At 33.4% G+C, this 17,471-nt stretch overlaps 2 protein-coding genes across 5 annotated transcripts in view; both read left to right on the top strand.

The window, feature by feature from the left end:
• LOC136030924 (uncharacterized) overlaps window positions 1-17,471 on the top strand; it is a 307,594-nt gene that overhangs the window by 22,909 nt on the left and 267,214 nt on the right. The window lies entirely within an intron of this gene.
• LOC136030925 (eukaryotic translation initiation factor 2-alpha kinase-like) overlaps window positions 1-17,471 on the top strand; it is a 103,502-nt gene that overhangs the window by 23,049 nt on the left and 62,982 nt on the right. For all 4 annotated transcript variants that reach the window (XM_065710031.1, XM_065710029.1, XM_065710030.1 and 1 more), the window contains exon 4: window positions 6,414-6,475. In XM_065710031.1, the coding sequence (XP_065566103.1) occupies window positions 6,414-6,475 (62 nt within the window). The remainder of the gene's footprint in view (window positions 1-6,413; window positions 6,476-17,471) is intronic.

Here is a 17,471-nt window from a genome sequence, read left to right as displayed (position 1 = left end):
AAAATAGTCTTAAAAATTTGACATTGAAGGAGGTTATCTTGAAAAAATCTATTGTAATAATGAATGTGGTACAAACATTGTATGTTAAAAGATCCATTGTAATAGAAAAATCAATAAGCAGTTACAAATTTTTGCATATTTTTTTAATTTTGTTTTATTATTAGTAATGTAAACAATATTTATATGGAACTAGGTGAGTTTTCCTAAAAAACCTGAAGTTTACAACAAAAATTTTATCATCCATACTTTGCCTGATAGTGCATGTTTAGGCACTGAGAAAAGGAATGTAGGATAGAACTAAATGAGTATTCCAACATTTGAACCTACATTGGATGGGATTTACATTTATAAATAAGTTTAATGCCATGCCACAACAGGCAAGAAAACATGCGCTCTTCTATATTAAAAATGAACTGAACACTAATAAATAATTTCTAATATTTTTATAGCACATTGATTTTCCTGCCTTTCTAAAAGTAATTATTTAAAAAAAATGTTCAAGGTTTCAAGAACATTAGCAAAATCTTCGTATTTCTAGCTTATTTCACTAAACATCCCTTCTCCCCTGCTAAACACCCAAAAAAATTGTACATAGAGTGGTGGAGTAGTAGCGACCCAGCGACCCAGCTCAATAGTAGCCGAAACTCTAAAAAATAGAATTTTCATATCAATAGCTACACCAAAAGAATACCATTTTAATGCTGATTTTAAATATATAAATTTTATCAAGTTTATTCTTATCCATCAAAAGTTACGAGTCTGAGAAAATTTGCCTCATTTTAGAAAATAGGGGAAAATACCCCCTAAAAGTCATACAATATTAACAAAAATCAAACCATTCGATTCAGCGTATCAGAGAACCTTGTTGTAGAAGTTTTCAGTTCCTATCTACAAAATTGTGGAATTTCGCATTTTTTGCCAAAAGACAGATCACGAATGCGTGTTTATTTGTTTGTTTGTTTGTTTTTTTGTTTGTTTTTTTTCCCCAGGGGTGATCATATCGACCCACTAGTCCTAAAATCTTACGAGAGGGCCCATTCTAACGGGAATGAAAAGTTCTAGTGCCCTTTTTAAGTGACTAAAAAATTGGAGGGCACCTAGGCCCCCTCCCACGCTAATTATTTTCCCAAAGTTACTAGATGAAAATTCTGAGATAGCCATTTTATTCAACGTAGTCAAAAAATCTTATAACTATGTCTTTGGGGGCGATTTACTCCCCCACAGTCCCCGTGAGAGGGGCCACAAGTTACAAACTTTGACCAGTGCTTACATAGAATAATGGTTATTTGGAAGTGTACAGACATTCTCAGGGGGATTTTTAGGTTGGGGGGGGGGGGGGTTGAAAATAGGGGGATATGTTGGGGGAACTTTCTTTGGAGTAATTTGTAATGGGAGAAGAAAATTTTCATGAAGGGAGCGAAGGATTTTCTAGCCTTATTTAAGAAAAAACAATGAAAAAATAAATATGAAAAAGTTTTTTCAACTGAAAGTAAGGAGAAGCATTAAAACTTAAAACGAACAGAAATTATTACACATATGATGGGTTTACCTCCCCCTAGTACCTCGTTCTTTACGCTAAAGTATTTTTAGTAATTTCAACTATTTATTCTACGGCTTTTGTGATTCAGGGGTTATTCTTAAGAAATTGGGACAAAATTTAAGCTCTAGCGTAAAGAGTGAGGTACTGACGAGGGGGTGAACCTCTTCATATACGTAATAAAAACATGAGAATACAGAAGTTCGTTACGCTAAAGTTTTTTACTGTTTTAAAAAGTAGAGTTAAGAGAAAGAGCCAAGCTTTAGCGTAAAGAGCGGGGCGTTGAAGAGGAAGCAGCGCCATTCATATACGAAGTAATTTCTGTTCGTTTTAAGTTTTAATGTCGCTCCTTACTTTCTGTTAAAAAAAACTTGTTTTTTTAATTTAATAAACACAAAGAAACTATGATTTCTCTATAGGCTATAAATTACAAATAACTTTATCTTTGAATTAAGTACAAAAAAATAAGTATATAATTTCAATACGTAAGTACAACAATAATTAATCCTTATTTTACAACTTCGTGGTTCCAGAATCACATGCCAACACTTCTCCAACCCCTAAGTAGCAAGAATTTGGGGTCAGAGGCGTAATTTGCTATTAGGCAGAGGGTATAACAGCCCTTGTCAGACCTCAGTTTTCCACAAGACCCCAATTACTCCTCCCCAGCTGAAGTTTAGTTTCTCCAATAATATTTTTCAAAAATAAGATAAGCCTGAGTAATTCAAGCATCCACTGAAACGGGTCAGTTTCTTTTAGTGCATCTTTACCTTTTTTATTACAATATGGCTAATTTTTTAGTTTTCTCTGTCATTTTCACTTGATTTAGAAAAATTGGCTCCAACTTCCCCCCCCCAGGATCTTAATTACGCCATTTGCTGAGATATAAATTCAGCAATTCACTAAGAGTGTTGTTGCAAGCCTTGAACTGGACGACCTCTAAATTCTTTTGAATCAAAACACTTGACAAATACCTTACCGGAACATGCTTTAAAAATGAGTGCATCACATTTACAAAAAAAAGTGAATTGTATTGAAAGCATACAACTGTGATTAAAAAAAAAAATCATGCAGGAGTCGAACATAAGAAACTTTAATTTGAAGTCCAGTGCTTTACTAACAGAACCACACCTCTAATAATATGATTTGATATATTTGTGATTGGTCAATTTATCAAGTACAATTTTATATATTGTACCTTAATTGCATTTCTTATTAAGGGGGCTTGGAGGAGGAACACACGACAGATGTTCTTGCAAACCTTCACTTTAGGGTTTTGGACTGTAATTATCATTATGATACCTTTCCATGCTTTTCTAGCTTGGAACGCATAATAACATAATGATATGCTTCCAAGCTTTTCAAACAGTTCGTGGTAACGAACTGTAGTAAGGAGCAACCCGGCTCAATAGTAAACGAAACTCTAAAAATCAGAATTTTGATGCTAAAAGATACATCAAAAGAATCGTATTTTCATGCTGATTTTAAATATATAAATTTAATCAAATTTAGTCTTAATCATCAAAAGTTACGAGTCTAAGAAAATTTACCTTATTTTGGAAAATAGGGGGAAACACCCCCTAAAAGTCATAGAATCTTAACGAAAATCACACCATCACATTCAGCGTATCAGAAAACTCTTTGCCACAATTCTAATTTTTTAAACAATTAAAAACCTTAGCGTAATGAGCGAGGTGTTGAGGAGGGGAAAACGCATTTCGTAAACGGAGTAATTTCTGTTCGTTTTGAGTTTTAATGTCGCTCCTTATTTTCAGTTAAAAAAATCAGTTTTTTTTTATTCTACTTAAGAAGTGACAATAAAAGTCTTGTTTGTTGTGCTATATCATACTTTTGGATTGTAGAATTAATAAAAATGAAGTATATATGAACAATAGCTTTCAAATGAGTCATTAAACATCGCCCACAAAAATTCTGGTAGCTTACTAGTCCCTTCCAAATGAGATTTGGAACCAAAAGTGTCATTTTTAGTGCCATTTAGAATTGCGGATGGTGCTATTTATAGAGAAACGTAGATATGCAAAATATCTTTTATATGAGCTATGACAAATACGTCTACGTTATTTTGATAGCCTGCTAGCCCTTAAACAATGGCACAAATAGTGTAATTTTTAGTGCTATATGGCATTTGCAGATGGTGGGATTTGTAAAAAGCACATAGATGGGAAAAATAGATTCCGAATGAACCATTAAGTATCTCCCTATGATATTCTGGTAAACTACCAGCTCTGGCAAAAGAAGAAAAAAAAAGGAGACCGATCAGTGCCACCCACGCAAAAATGTGATTTTGCTTTTCGTCCAAGGCGGGGAACTACTTTTTCTCTAAGAGTTTTTTAACTATTTTGATTTGAATGGTACACTTTTCATTTTGATCTGACTTCATTTTTGAGGGTTTCAGGTTTTTTTCAAAATCACCATAAATGTGTTTTCACAGTAAACTTTTAAGACGAACCGAAATAATAGTTACTATTCTTGAGCCAGTGTCAGATGGTAATTTGTTTTCACTAGGCCGTTTTTTCTAAAACTTGTTTTTTAACTTTTAGTTACTATGGGTTGTGTTTTGCTTTTTACTGGGTAATACAAATATGATACAACTTAGGCGAATCTTTTTTTTTTCAAAACTAAGGCTCTTAATGAGTTTCCTCAAACTCTTGACCTATACAGATTTCTTTTTAGACTGGGAAAACCCCGGATACCAGTTTTCAAAAAAAAAATATATGGAGCCGTTTTCGAGATAAAATACACATATATACAATTATTGCTCATTTAAAAAATTAAGATATTTCAAATTTATAATTGTTCGATGATGAGTGCTAGCAGACGGTCGGTCTGTTCTTACACATTTACCTTTATACTTTGTAAAGTATACCGTTTTGTAATTACAGTTTTACAAATTAGGATTTTAATTACGGTTTTACAGCAATATTTTTCATTTAATGAGAGACACTCACTAAGATCTAATAAAACATAATTGAATGTTTATCAGACTTTTGTAAAGGTCATTCTATGAATGGTGTTTTTAGCGTTAAACTGTAGTGGCTTGGGAATCACTGAATTCTCCAAGGAATTTGTTCTAGGCTTTTGGCAATTATGGTTTCGTATTAATTCAAATCTGGACGGTTTTCTTGAAAACAGTAGTTATGATCTGATTTTTTTTTACTAGTGAAGAGGAAGGAAGCAACTAAATTTTGAGCAAGTGAAGAAGTTTTCTCTTTTCTTCAAATAAGGAGAGAAAACCAGAGATTGATTGTACGCACTGTTTCCTTGACGTCCTTTTTCGTTCTACATTTTTTCACTTTCATCAATTGACAGGAAATAGTGAGAAATAACAGGAACATTGAACAAAATGAGTAATTGGCTTAAATAAAAGAATGCAAATTAAACATATTTGTATGAAAATGTCTTCTAATTATTTACAGCATTTACAAAAACCTGTTATTAAGTAAAAATACAAGCAGCCAGTTTCAGAAAAGTGATTTAAACAGTAAAAACAAAAGATTCCCCAAAAAAATGTTTTGCTGAATTTTAAACAAGTAAGAAAATTCAATTTTTTGTTGTTGAGACTGTGATTTGTGTTTTAAGTCCAACAAATTGCTGAAATTATTAAGATTTATGTACTTTTTAGCAGAAAAAAAAATATAATCCTCCTCAACGCAAAAAAAAATCAAAAAAAGTTTGAATAATCAAAATGGTTTGGATTTCAATTGTAGATTGAAATTTCTGGAGCATCATATTTGACAATGGTGTCATTTAAAGTAAATTTATGTAAAAAACATTTTTGTGTACACACAACAATTTTTATGAAAACATTTTTAGCTTATCATTACTATTTGACGGCAATGTATATATTTTAGGAATTTTCTTAGTTTCGTGTTATTTAAGTAACAATTATAGTCTCTTATAAAAAGAGAAAGAATCTTTTTGGTTATTTTTGCATAAACGCAAAACAGCAAATATGGACAATTAAGATCATAATACACAGAATCATTTCTGTAGGATTTCGCATTAGGTTCTGTCTTACGCAGTAGATTGTCTATTGAGCACTGTTCCTGGCCCTGGTTACTATTATTACCAGTTGGGATGAGATATATGCAACCCGAGTATTTATGGAAAAGTTAATATTTGCAGAGCTTCTGTTTGCAATAGTCACAATATATGGCTTATATTCATTATTTGTTAATCAGGGTTGTTACCGTTAATGAAACATCTCTAAACTTGATGATTTTACAGGTAAAACAGAATGAAAATTGAAGTAAAGGCTAGATGTAAATATTAAACAACAGAGAGAGATAAAACTCCACAAATAAAAAAAAACCTCAAGCGAGACTACGACCAGTAGAGAGGAAAGACTAAAACAACGCATCATGAAGCTTTGATGTTCTCATTGAAGTAACTCTAATAGCCTCTTTTCCCTACGTGGATCAGTAGCGACAATTTTTTTTATTATTATTGGTGGTGGTTTTATTTGTTTTTAGTTTAGTGTTTTTTTTTTTCTTTTTATCTTGTGCTGAGGACGCCTAGTTTGGATACAGGCGAAATATCCGCGTTGTTTTAGTCTTTCCTCTCTACTGGCCGTAGTCTCGTTTGAGGCTGTTTTTTTTGTGGAGTTTTATCTCTCTTTGTTGTTTGTTGTCATGTCTAGCCAGTTCGCCTTAAGAACTTTCATTTGTAAATATAGCTGTAAGTATAGTTGCAATGTTTTTTATTCTCAACAAATTGGAAATTCTACAATGGTTAGAGTTCCCGTAAAGTCCTAAATATTCTGTTCCAACGAATTTCAGCTTTTGAAATTCTGTATTTTTTTGTTGATAAACAATATGAACAATTTCGGTTAAATTTCAAACAATTTATTTTATAGTTTAACAGGGACGCTAACACAAGATGATCCAGATGAAAATTCAACTACAAGGAATTCTGCAAGTAAGTTTAAGTAATTTTCTTCCTCTTTGTCCGCCCGTAATTATATTATAATTATATCGATAATATTTTGAGGAAACAATGTTAATGTTCATCTAAAAGTTTTCTTGAAGTTTAAATTTTACTTGAATAAAAATCTGAATATGTATTGAACTATGTGTCGTAAACTATATAGCTGAAAAGTATACCCGTCTTGAACAATATGTATTTGTTTTCCGAAAGCATAATGACGATAAATGAAAAATAAATAACAGTATTAACCAAAATGACTAGGAAGAAATCGTGATCATAAACAGAATTTTCGATGTTTAATGAAAACTAACGTCGATTCCTATAAACTAAACAATCAAAGAATTAATGTGATTCTGATATTCATTTTTATTTTCAATGTTGTAAAAATAATATATGATATTATAATGTGTTTCGTTTTCAGTAAAGCGCGAATGTTTGAAGTGGCTTTGAAATTTTACGATAAAGAGAAGGGGAAGGGGGCAGTAGCCAAACTCCCGTTTCTAGATTTTCAATTTAATTGTTGCAAGTTTTTAGATTTATTTGTTCTTGTATTATATTAGTACCGGTTAATTCTATACTTACTATTAAATTTGAAAAAAAAAAGTCTTTTATAAACTGAAAGTAAGGAGCGACATTAAAACTTAAAACGAACGAAATTACTCCGTGTTTAAAAGGGGCTGTTCCTCTCTCAACTTCCCGCTCTTTACGCTAAATTTTTACTCTTTCTCTCAATTCTACTTTATTAAACAGTAAATAACTTTAGTGTAAAGAGCGGGAAGTTGAGGGAGGAACAGCCCCTTTCATACACGGAGTAATTTCTGTTCGCTTTAAGTTTTAATGTCGCTCCTTACTTTCAGAAAAAAACATGTTTTTTTTTATTTAATTTCTGAACGTTTTTTAATTAACGCATGTTTTTATTTTGGCTCTCCGCAGATTAATAACTAAAACGAAATTTGTGTATTATTTTTTTTTTGGCTAAATGGCTTTCTCTTGGTTTTGATCAGAAGATTTTGAAAAAAGGGGTGGGAGAGGATGCCTAGTTACCCTACAATTTTTACGGTTACTTAAAAAGGCAACTAGAATTTTTAATTTTTAACGAACGTTTTCATTAGTAAAAAATATACATAACTTACAAATTAACTTACGTAACGAACTTCTATATTCGTATATTTTATTATATATATATGAGGGGGTTTGCCCCCTCATTAATATCTCACTCTTTACACTAAAGCTTCAAGTTTGTCCCAATTCTTTAAGATTGACCCCTGAATCACAAAGGCTGTAGAATAAATAGCTGAAATTACTAAAAATACTTTAGCGTAAAGAGCGAGCTATTAAAAAGAGATTGACCCCCCATGTGCATAGTAATCTCTGTTTTTTTAAGTTTTAATGCTGATCCTTACTTTCAGTTGAAAAAAAAAATTCATATTTTCATTGTTTTTTAAAAATATTGTTAGAAAATCCTGCGCCCCTTCATGGAATTTCTCTTCTCCCATGACAAATTGCTCCAAGGGAAGATCCTCTCACATAGCCCCTAGTCGCAACCTTCCCCCCAACCAGAAAATCATCCTGAAAAGGTCTGTACACTTCCAAATAATCATTAACGTATGTAAAGGCTGGTCAAAGTTTGTAACTTGCAGCCCCTCCCCTGAGGACTGTAGGGGAGTAAGTCAGCCCCAGAACATAGTTATTATGTTTTTTGACTATGCTGAACAAAATGGCTATCTTAAAATTTTAATGCGTCAACTTTTAAAAAAATGACCGTGGGAGGGGGCCTAGGTGCCCTCCAATTTTTTTGGTAACTTAAAAAGGGCACTAGAACTCTTAATTTAGGTTAGAATGATCCATCGCGTGACATTGTAGGACCACTTGGTCGATACGATCACTCCTGGGAAAAAAACAAACAAAAACAAACAAACAAATAAATAAACACTCACCCATGATCGGTCTTTTGGCAAAAAATACGAAGTTCTACATTTTTGTAGATAAGAGCTTGAAACTTCTACAGCGCGGTCTTCTAATACGCTGAATGCGATGGTGGGATTTTCTTTAAGATTCCATGACTTTTAGGGGGTATTTCTCCATATTTTCCAAAACAAGTCAAATTTTCTCAGGCTCGTAACTTTCGATGAGTAAGACTAAATTTGATGAGCCCTATGCATTTGAACTCAGCACAAAAATTATATTCTTTTACTATATAACGAAAAGAGAAGCAATGCAATAGCACAAACATAAAAAAAGGAGACAGAAGGAGAAAAGGAAGACTGTTTTCCTAAATTAGTGATTAATATAGACCAGCACTTGAATGAGGCCTTAACCCTACTCATCCATACAATCACATAGGTAAAACAGCATAGCCATACATAATCGACCATAAAGAATAATCCATGGACAGGCAGTCAAGTCGTCAATAAGTATAAATCGTCATTTACCAAACAAATAAAAACAGTAGAGACAAATAATTCAGAGGCAACAACCCAACACAAAGACTCATCAGGAGAATACACTTGCCTATTGGGTTTCGGCACTTTAAATTCTCTACCCAGTCAAGTGTTGTGCCTACCACAGAATAACTATGGTATCCCCGTGTCAGGTATCACCCCCAAAATATATGCCTATGAAAAAAAAAACCCAGCAAATGTAGAACAACCAAGTAACACCAAAACAAGCTTATCTTCTTTGAAAGCATGAATCTAATACCCTTAAACGTTCCTGAGATGTTGAACACTCTATTTTAACAAGAAGGGAGAATACTGTATTCTTTATTTAATTCAACGTCCCCTAGAACTTTCGACAAAATAACTATACCCAGTCAATCTTCAGGTATTGCAAATACACAATTTAAAAACCGTGGTACACATAGTCGTAATTTGATTATGACCAGTATTCCTCTCAGATTTGAAGTATCCCCATTGTTTCCTTTAAATGTACCACGAGGTACTTAGCTTTACTTCGACTAAATTCAAATACCGCTCAAAATTCTCTAATATTTATAGCTTAATATTTGCACTTATTTCTTAGATATCACGGATATAATATTTTGATAAATAGAATGTATTTGGCGTCTTTTGACTTTGTTCAACATCCTATTTGGCATTTCCTGAAATATTCAACTTGATAGTATTTGCCATTCCTGAGACATTGCAGCAACGCCTAGTAACAACTGGGATTGACATAGTGTCCTTAGGTTCAACAACCCTCTCAACAATCTCGCCATGTTCCAAATTCAAATTCTTTCCTTACCTGTTTTGAGATATTAAAGATGAGTCGTTTCGACAAACTTGTGGAATGTGAAGGCTAAAGCAGAATCAAAACCGTTATTTTTATTTTCACTAAGGGATTCATTTCAGGGATTTATCTGTTGAACTCTTGTGTTCATAAAGTCGTTCCTTCAGCTCTTGATGGGCCCTGCCACTTTAAAACCTTACAATTGAGCACAGACTCTATAAAAATCACTACTCAATATTCAGAGATAAATAGACATACAGAAGATATTCCTATCAGCGCAATTTACAAAAAAAACATTTAGAATTCAAATAATTTTTTTTTTTTACTTTGAATTAAGATCATCTGACCACGTTTGTAATTAAAATGACAAATCTGAGAATTTTTGCTAAATCTAAATGGTAAATAATCTTTCATTTATTCTGGCTTGTTTTTTTTTTTTTGGTTTGTTTGATTCAGTTTTTCTTCTGTTCTATTTGAATTTACTTCAAAAGGTAAGTTTTCCTTCTCTTTTTTTGAGCACTGAAGAAGGTTTGGCGGAAGTCCTAGTCATAAAATCTACTTAGATTTGCTTTTTGGCTGACATTATCCTCATCTTTCTTGGCTATTAAATTTTCATTTATATTTTTCATGCTTTCCCCCTACGTTATAGCCAGTGTATTCTTAGAATGAAATTACGAGTATACAAATACTCTAAGTTGGAAGTAATCACAGTAGCAGATGCAAAAATTCATTGTCCAGGTCATAAGTATTCCTTAACACGGTATTCATAATAACAGTGGCACGTTTGTATTCACAGCATTAGCAGCAATATTGGTTCTGAAAGTGTAAGGTTATTACCCTTAGATGCCCCTAAGATATTATTGATCCACCTCTTTGATTATCTAAATGTACATAGTGGTCACAGTCCTATTATCAATTACAGGTACTTTAACCTTCAAGCAGTCACACTTGAAAGTAGTCCCTTGTAGTCGCAGATAGTCACAGTTGAAGCCATAGTATTCGTAGTAATATTGGCTCTGGAAATATAAAGTTAATACCCTTAGGCACTGCAAAGATATTGTACATTTACCCGTTTGATAATTTGACTGCTTATTGTACCTGTTGATTTGGTTTAACATAAATCTTAGTATTGTCAGAAGTTTTTCTTTTAATACCTACAGTTTTTTCTGACACAATGACAGTAAGAAATTTCCTTTGATCCCAGTGATAAATTATGAATACATTGCAAGAATTATGAATTTTTTTAGAACTTTTGGGGGGCTTGCTATTTCCAGAAACCTACTTATAAGACCTTTTGACTAATTTGCACAAAATCGCTCTTTTTAATTATGCCTAGGGTCAGGAGGGTCTTAGCCCCCTTAACACCGGTCAAGAAATCCCCTTGCCTTCCAAGCAGTATTATAAATGTTCTTAGAGTTTTAACTTAATGGCCTCATCTAAGATAAGATCATAACTATTTATAAAAGCCAATTACAAGCTGTAATAGAGCCAAATTTGCCTCATATGAACAAACAAAAAAGAAGCAAAACAAAGACCCCAAGAAAAAAAATGCTGAATTCATATTCTATGTCAAATACTACGAAATAAAATAAAAAAAAAACTATTAAAATAAATGTCAAATTAACTGTCAAAATGTTAAAATGAAATATTCAAAATTAAAGAAAGGATTGTAAAAAGGACTAGCTTAAAAATAAATGGAGCATAGATAAATATCAAAATGGGTAAAAAAATAGGCCAAAGATAAAAAAAGCACTATGTTGCGCCTATGATATTGCCCCTGTACATCATCACCTAAAATAAGGGACGGGGGACGTAATTGCGGTTCTGGACACATATCAGGAACTGTTAAGGAGCTCCAGAATAAAGGGGAAAACACTGTTCTGGAACCTCTCAGTAATAACTTGGATCAGATAATACGTTAGAATTGCCAATGAGACTAAGCAATCTGGGTCTGAAGGGGGTCATAAAATCCAGGAAAGATGTCCTCAGTATGGGGTTTGCAGATTTTGGATTTAGCAAAACTCAAACAAATTTTTGAAAATATTTTTGTATTTTACAACTTTAGATTTATTGGAAAGAAACGATGTAACAATATTTAATAAAAGAGGATCAAACCCAAATTTAACCAGCAATGAGCGAATTAGGATGATGTAGTCAACTTAGTCAAAAGCTTTTTTGAAATCAAATAAGACAAGGATTAGCCAAAACATTTGTCTTTTCAAGGTGTCTTAGGGTGGTAGGTACTACTTGCACAAGGTAATGGGTGGTGGAAGTTTTCCTCAAATTACCAAACTGTCGGATGTCGCTATGTGGACAAATTTTAAATTCAAGAAAGTCACAGAGGGTGCCTTCATATATTTTCAAAAAACTGGAGTGAGTGCAATGTATAACTGGTGCACTTTAGTGAAAATCAGATTAGAAAGTTTTGGGGGAACAGGTGCTGTAAAACCTTATTTCCATCAACTTGAGAATTTATCAAATTTTGTAATTTGATTGAAAATATTTGCTAGACGTTCAGTAAGTTTGTTTGAAAAGGCTTTTATTTATTTTTTTTAGACAGGGGTAGTAAAACCCTATTCCCAGCAACTTGGGTATTTATCAAATTTTGTGAAATGAATGAAAATATTTGACAAAAATTCAGCAATTTTGTTTAAAAGGCTTTTATTAAGCCAATCGGGATTTCCAAGGGGCGTGTGCTTGATTTTCTAATCTTTAAGATGTTATTTATAACATCAGAGGGAGAGATTTGGGGAAAGGTGGAACTGGGAGGAATAGTTGTAAATGACCCAGTAAAAGGGGTAAACTTTGAATAATGGAAGCAAGGAACAAATTCAAATCGTTGGAAATCTTATTATGGGGTCAGGGAGATGAAAACAAATTTCCAAAGGACTTCTTATCGTATCTTTTAAATTTTTCTGTACCAATGCTTAGGCTTGTTAGAATATAGATCTTACTTGGTTTTACTATTATAATAATCAGAAGCTGCTTTTCTCAATTTTTGTCCTTAGGAACTTTCTCAGACTATTAGCCTCATTAATATGACTTTGCTTTAAAAGTGGTGTTTGTACTCATGAGTTTTTATTTTTAAAGTCTCAGTAATATAGAGGTCGTAGAACAAGTTTTATTTTATTTTTTCTAGGAAAATGGGATTCTTATTACTTTTCAATGAATTTTGGAGGGACAAAGCCGTGTAGTTAACGTCATTTGCTTAATACACAGAAGACGATTCTAGTAGTAATATAAGTGTCAAAATTGCAGAATCCTGAGTCAATAGGAGGTATATAGACGGTTTCAGTTGCTAGACGGCTGCTAATGGAGATAGGAGAAGGCTAAAGTAGTAACTAGACCTTAGAGGGTGCAAAGTGGAGATGGGCTTGTAAAAGTTTGAAAGATTAGTGCAAATTTAATCACGAGTAGTGTTGCCTTTGGTAGTTGGGACCAGAGGGTGGTTCTTTTTGTCAGAGTTTAATAAATTGTGATCTTATTTTTTATTTTTAACATGTGCATATTTGGAGCCTGTACTTCAGTAATAACGATCACACCTGATCTATATATTTTAGGATTGGGATCTAATTAATTAAGTAATTCAAATTTGAGACTCTTAGTGTTGCCTAACAAAAGTGCGGGGAGCTAAAAATGACCTGTGAAGGTGCCATTTTTTCACTTTTACTTTTTTTTATGTCACGAATGAGGTTAGGGATTCTAGTGGGATTTGTATCAGCGGCTAAGCTCATATGATCAGAACAACAGGCTGGGGGATCACATTCATCTTTTTCATATGCAATGGCATTTAATTGAACAGGCGAAAGCAGAATATCTAAACAACAGTATCCAAGTGGCGGTTGAGCTTGAGGTGAACTGGAGGGATGAAGAGAGATCATGCTATTTTTCCGGGGATATGGTACGAAGAGTTTCCATTTACTGGGTTCACAAGGGGGCAGAGAAGGATAAATGGAAAGGTAGGATCATCTTTTCCCGAGTTGTTGCTGATGCGCTGTTTTGAAAATCAGAATACAAATACTGTGTTTGATCTCCTTCAACTTTCTTCGAAAGCGATAACAAGTATATGAAGTTGCAACTGCAAGGTGTCATTTTTCTAGCGGCTAATTGTATCAGTCAGAAGGAGTGAAAATTGCAGTTGCAACCAGTCGCACTTTGGATTGCAGTAATAGTAAAAGTAGTTGCCTTAAAAGTCTCAAGAATTTAACCGCCTCAATTCTAAGATATTATAGATACGCCTTTTTGATAAGTTGAATGTAACATATTTTCATTTGATTTAGGTCAACATACCCTTTAATATTCCTCCAAAATTTTACCTCAATTAGCTTACCCTGTTTGGACCAACCTAGGATCAAATATCCCCCCTTAACCTAATGAATAATACTGCATATAAAAATGGACAAGTTGTAAATTTTTTTTTCCCGGAGGCTGTGGGACTATGGAATCTGTGGAATAATAGCTATTATATGCTGCAACTAATTTACATGGAATGGTTTTGAGGATTTCTATCTGTGTCAATGGCGGGTATCTAGATGGACAACAGGGGAGAGACAGGTTGCCCTTTACTCCTGGTTAGACATAACTTGATTTTATCAAACCAAATAATTCCTAGAAACAGACTTGCCAAGCTTGGTAAAATAAAAAAAAGAAACGTTTTGTAACGACGGAAAAACGTGAATAATTCAAATCAATAATAAAATTAGAATAGAATACAAATAATTTGGTTGACTCTTCTTTTCAATTGTCTTCAGTACAAATAAAGTGAATAAACAGCATAACTTATATAAGAAAGACCCCAGGACAACATAAAAACCAATTATGCCTTAAAATAATCGCTACCCACCAGTACTTTGTATGAGTCAAGTTTCAATCCCCCTACGGTTCAAACAGCTGTGTACTTGGTTTAAAATCATATGGGAGACGTTGTGGCTATGATTTCTTTAAAATTTTTGCTAGTTGGTAACTCAATTCTGTTAAACAGTTCAAAATAATGAAATTTCTTAACGTTTATCTATGATACACTTTCAGTTTGGGGTATGAGTTTTGGTAGATGTAGCCTTTTTTAACTTCCCTATACCTTTGTCAATGATTGATTCTAACAAATTAATGGGATATACGTTGCAAAATAAAATGGGCTTCTTACAGTTTAGTTCTTGAGCTTTGTGAGCTTCAGACAAAATCTGAAGTATCTAATGAATATAGAATAAAACATTATTTTTTTTTCTTTTTAAGCAAGGAATTTGGTTGAAAGACAACTGCAGATTCCTATGGTTATGTCTTGGCTCTTTAAATACCGCAAACTTAAAGTTTTTAGCCTCTTCGAAACTTGAAACGTCTGTAATTGGTTATTCATCTTATATTGCAGACTTAAGGTGAAATAAAGATTACAATGTGTCGTTTTTAAGTATCATAAAAGGTATTAGGTTAGGTCCTTTTACAAATCCGCATAAAACAATGCCATCTAAAACCCAACTTAGAAATCATGCTTAAAGGGAAAGGTTTCAATATGAAAGTTTCGATAAATTTCTGTTTAAAGATAGGGATAGGAGATAAGGGATAGGATCGATAGTTGGAACCGCAGTTTGCGTGAGAAAGTAGTAACGACATCGGAAGTATAGAGAAAACAAATGCTTTTTTTCGGCCGATTTACATAATGGTTTTAATAGTTAATATTTCGCGAGTCAATGCTGTTAATATTATAATTGGAACCAATGCCCTTAATCATAGGCAACGCAATCGGGCTGCCTAAGTAAAAAGCGATATGGATACATTTTGGGGGCTTTTAGGGCATGACATTTCGTATTTGAGAATGATAACCTCCTTCCCCCAGAGCCCTCAAGGCAAGTGATGTAAGTCAAGTTTGGAGGGGGCTCATTGTATTGGTAATCGAAAAATTGGTAATAGAAGTCCTAGTGTCCTTTTTGAGATTCAGAGTGATCGGAGTGCAGATGTCTCCCCCTCCTTACCTCATATTTTCCAAAAATACACCTAATAGAAAATTTTGAGATGGCCACTTGTTGTCATAGAAACTTCAAAAAGAGCTCATTCGATTGGGAATTGAAAGGACTAGGGCCCCTTTTGATAGTTGAAAGTGATTAGAGGGCAACTAAACCCTCCTCTCATACCCACCATTTTTCCTAAGCATATTCAATCAAAATTTTAAGATAGCCATTTGGTTCAACGTAATTGAAAGTGTCGGAAGTTATGTCTTTGATGATGACAACCCCCTCCCCGACAGCCCTAAGGACAAGGGTCTCAAGTTATTTCCTGGAGGCATATAAAGTATATATAAGAAGGTTGATTGTGCAAATTTTGTAGGGGGCTCATTGGACTAGTAATTGGAAGTTCTAGTGCCCTTTTTAAGATTCATAGTGATCAAAGGCTGGATATCCCTCTCCACACACCTCGTTCCCAAAATGCATCTGATAGAAATTTGGAGATGGCCATTTGGTGTTGTAGAAAAACTTTGAAAAGATATCATTCAATAGGAAATTGAAAAGGCTAGTGCCCGTTTTCAATAGCCGAAAGTGATTGGATGGCAACTAATCACCCAACCATGTCCACTATTTCCCCAAATTCATCCAATAAGAATTTTAAGATAGCTATTTTTTTCAACGTAATTGAAAGGTCCAGAAATTATGGCTTTGACGATGACAACCCCTCCAAAGCCCTCAGGGCAAGGGTTTTTAGTTATGCCCTGGGGGTGTATAATTTCTATATAGAAAGGGTTATAGTATAAACTTCGGAGGGGGTTTATATCAGAAGTTCTAGCGTATTTCTTAAGATTGAGAGTGGTGAAAGGGTGGATACCTAACAATATTCATTTATAACCCACTTACATCAAAAGATAAATGGTGGAGTAAACACAAACGAAAATCAACAATAACATTACTAAAACAATAAATCACCAAAAACAATTAAACAACAATAACATTAAATAAATAAAGTTAACATAGTAAACGGATTAAACCATGTCGAGGGGACAAACGCCGATACACTGTTTCCTAAAGCTTTTTTTGTGTAAACCGGTCAGCTTCTCAGTACTGTTCGGAAGGTAAAACTTATTTATTTTCCAGTCATATATCAAAGATGAAGATAGAGAAGATATTTACAAAAACGGAAATAGGCCATCTAAATATCACTAAAATTCTAAAAAAGCCTAGAAAGGTAAAACAGAATGATCTAAAAAAAAGTAGAATAAAGCTTTCTAAGAGCATAACGATTATATTTGCCTTGAGTGGCTACAATTTTAGAGTAACCAATTTGGATTTTATTTTATCATCCCAGACGGCAAGCTCAAGAAAAGTTTTTAAAATTTTGGTAATTGTAATACCCAACCTTCAAATCACATCTACATAAGGGATGGAACTTTTTTTTAGAAGTCAAAGATTTAGGAGGAGATGGAAAATTGAAAGAAAGATACTCACATTTATCAACGTTTGAGTGAAAGACCTATTTAAGTAAAAGAATAAGAAACTTTATGAACCATCTGCAATAGTCTGAGTTTATACCGGCTTATTAAAAGAATAGCATCGGCATAAGCAAGGTATGAAATATCAGTTGACCTAACAAAACCCATAGGAGAAATATTCTCAAGAATACTTGAAATACAAAATTTAAAAATGCTTCGATATAATGCTCCGCCCTACCCAACAGAGACAATAAAAGTAGAAAGGGCACCATTAGTTTTAATTCAAAGATAGGATTTACTATGCAAAAACTTATGCAGAAAAATCAGCGATGGACAATGCCATGACTA

The sequence above is a fragment of the Artemia franciscana genome, chromosome 9 (genome assembly GCF_032884065.1).
Source record: "Artemia franciscana chromosome 9, ASM3288406v1, whole genome shotgun sequence".
NCBI classification, from domain to species: Eukaryota; Metazoa; Arthropoda; class Branchiopoda; order Anostraca; family Artemiidae; genus Artemia; species Artemia franciscana.
This window is presented reverse-complemented; position numbering and strand designations above follow the sequence as displayed.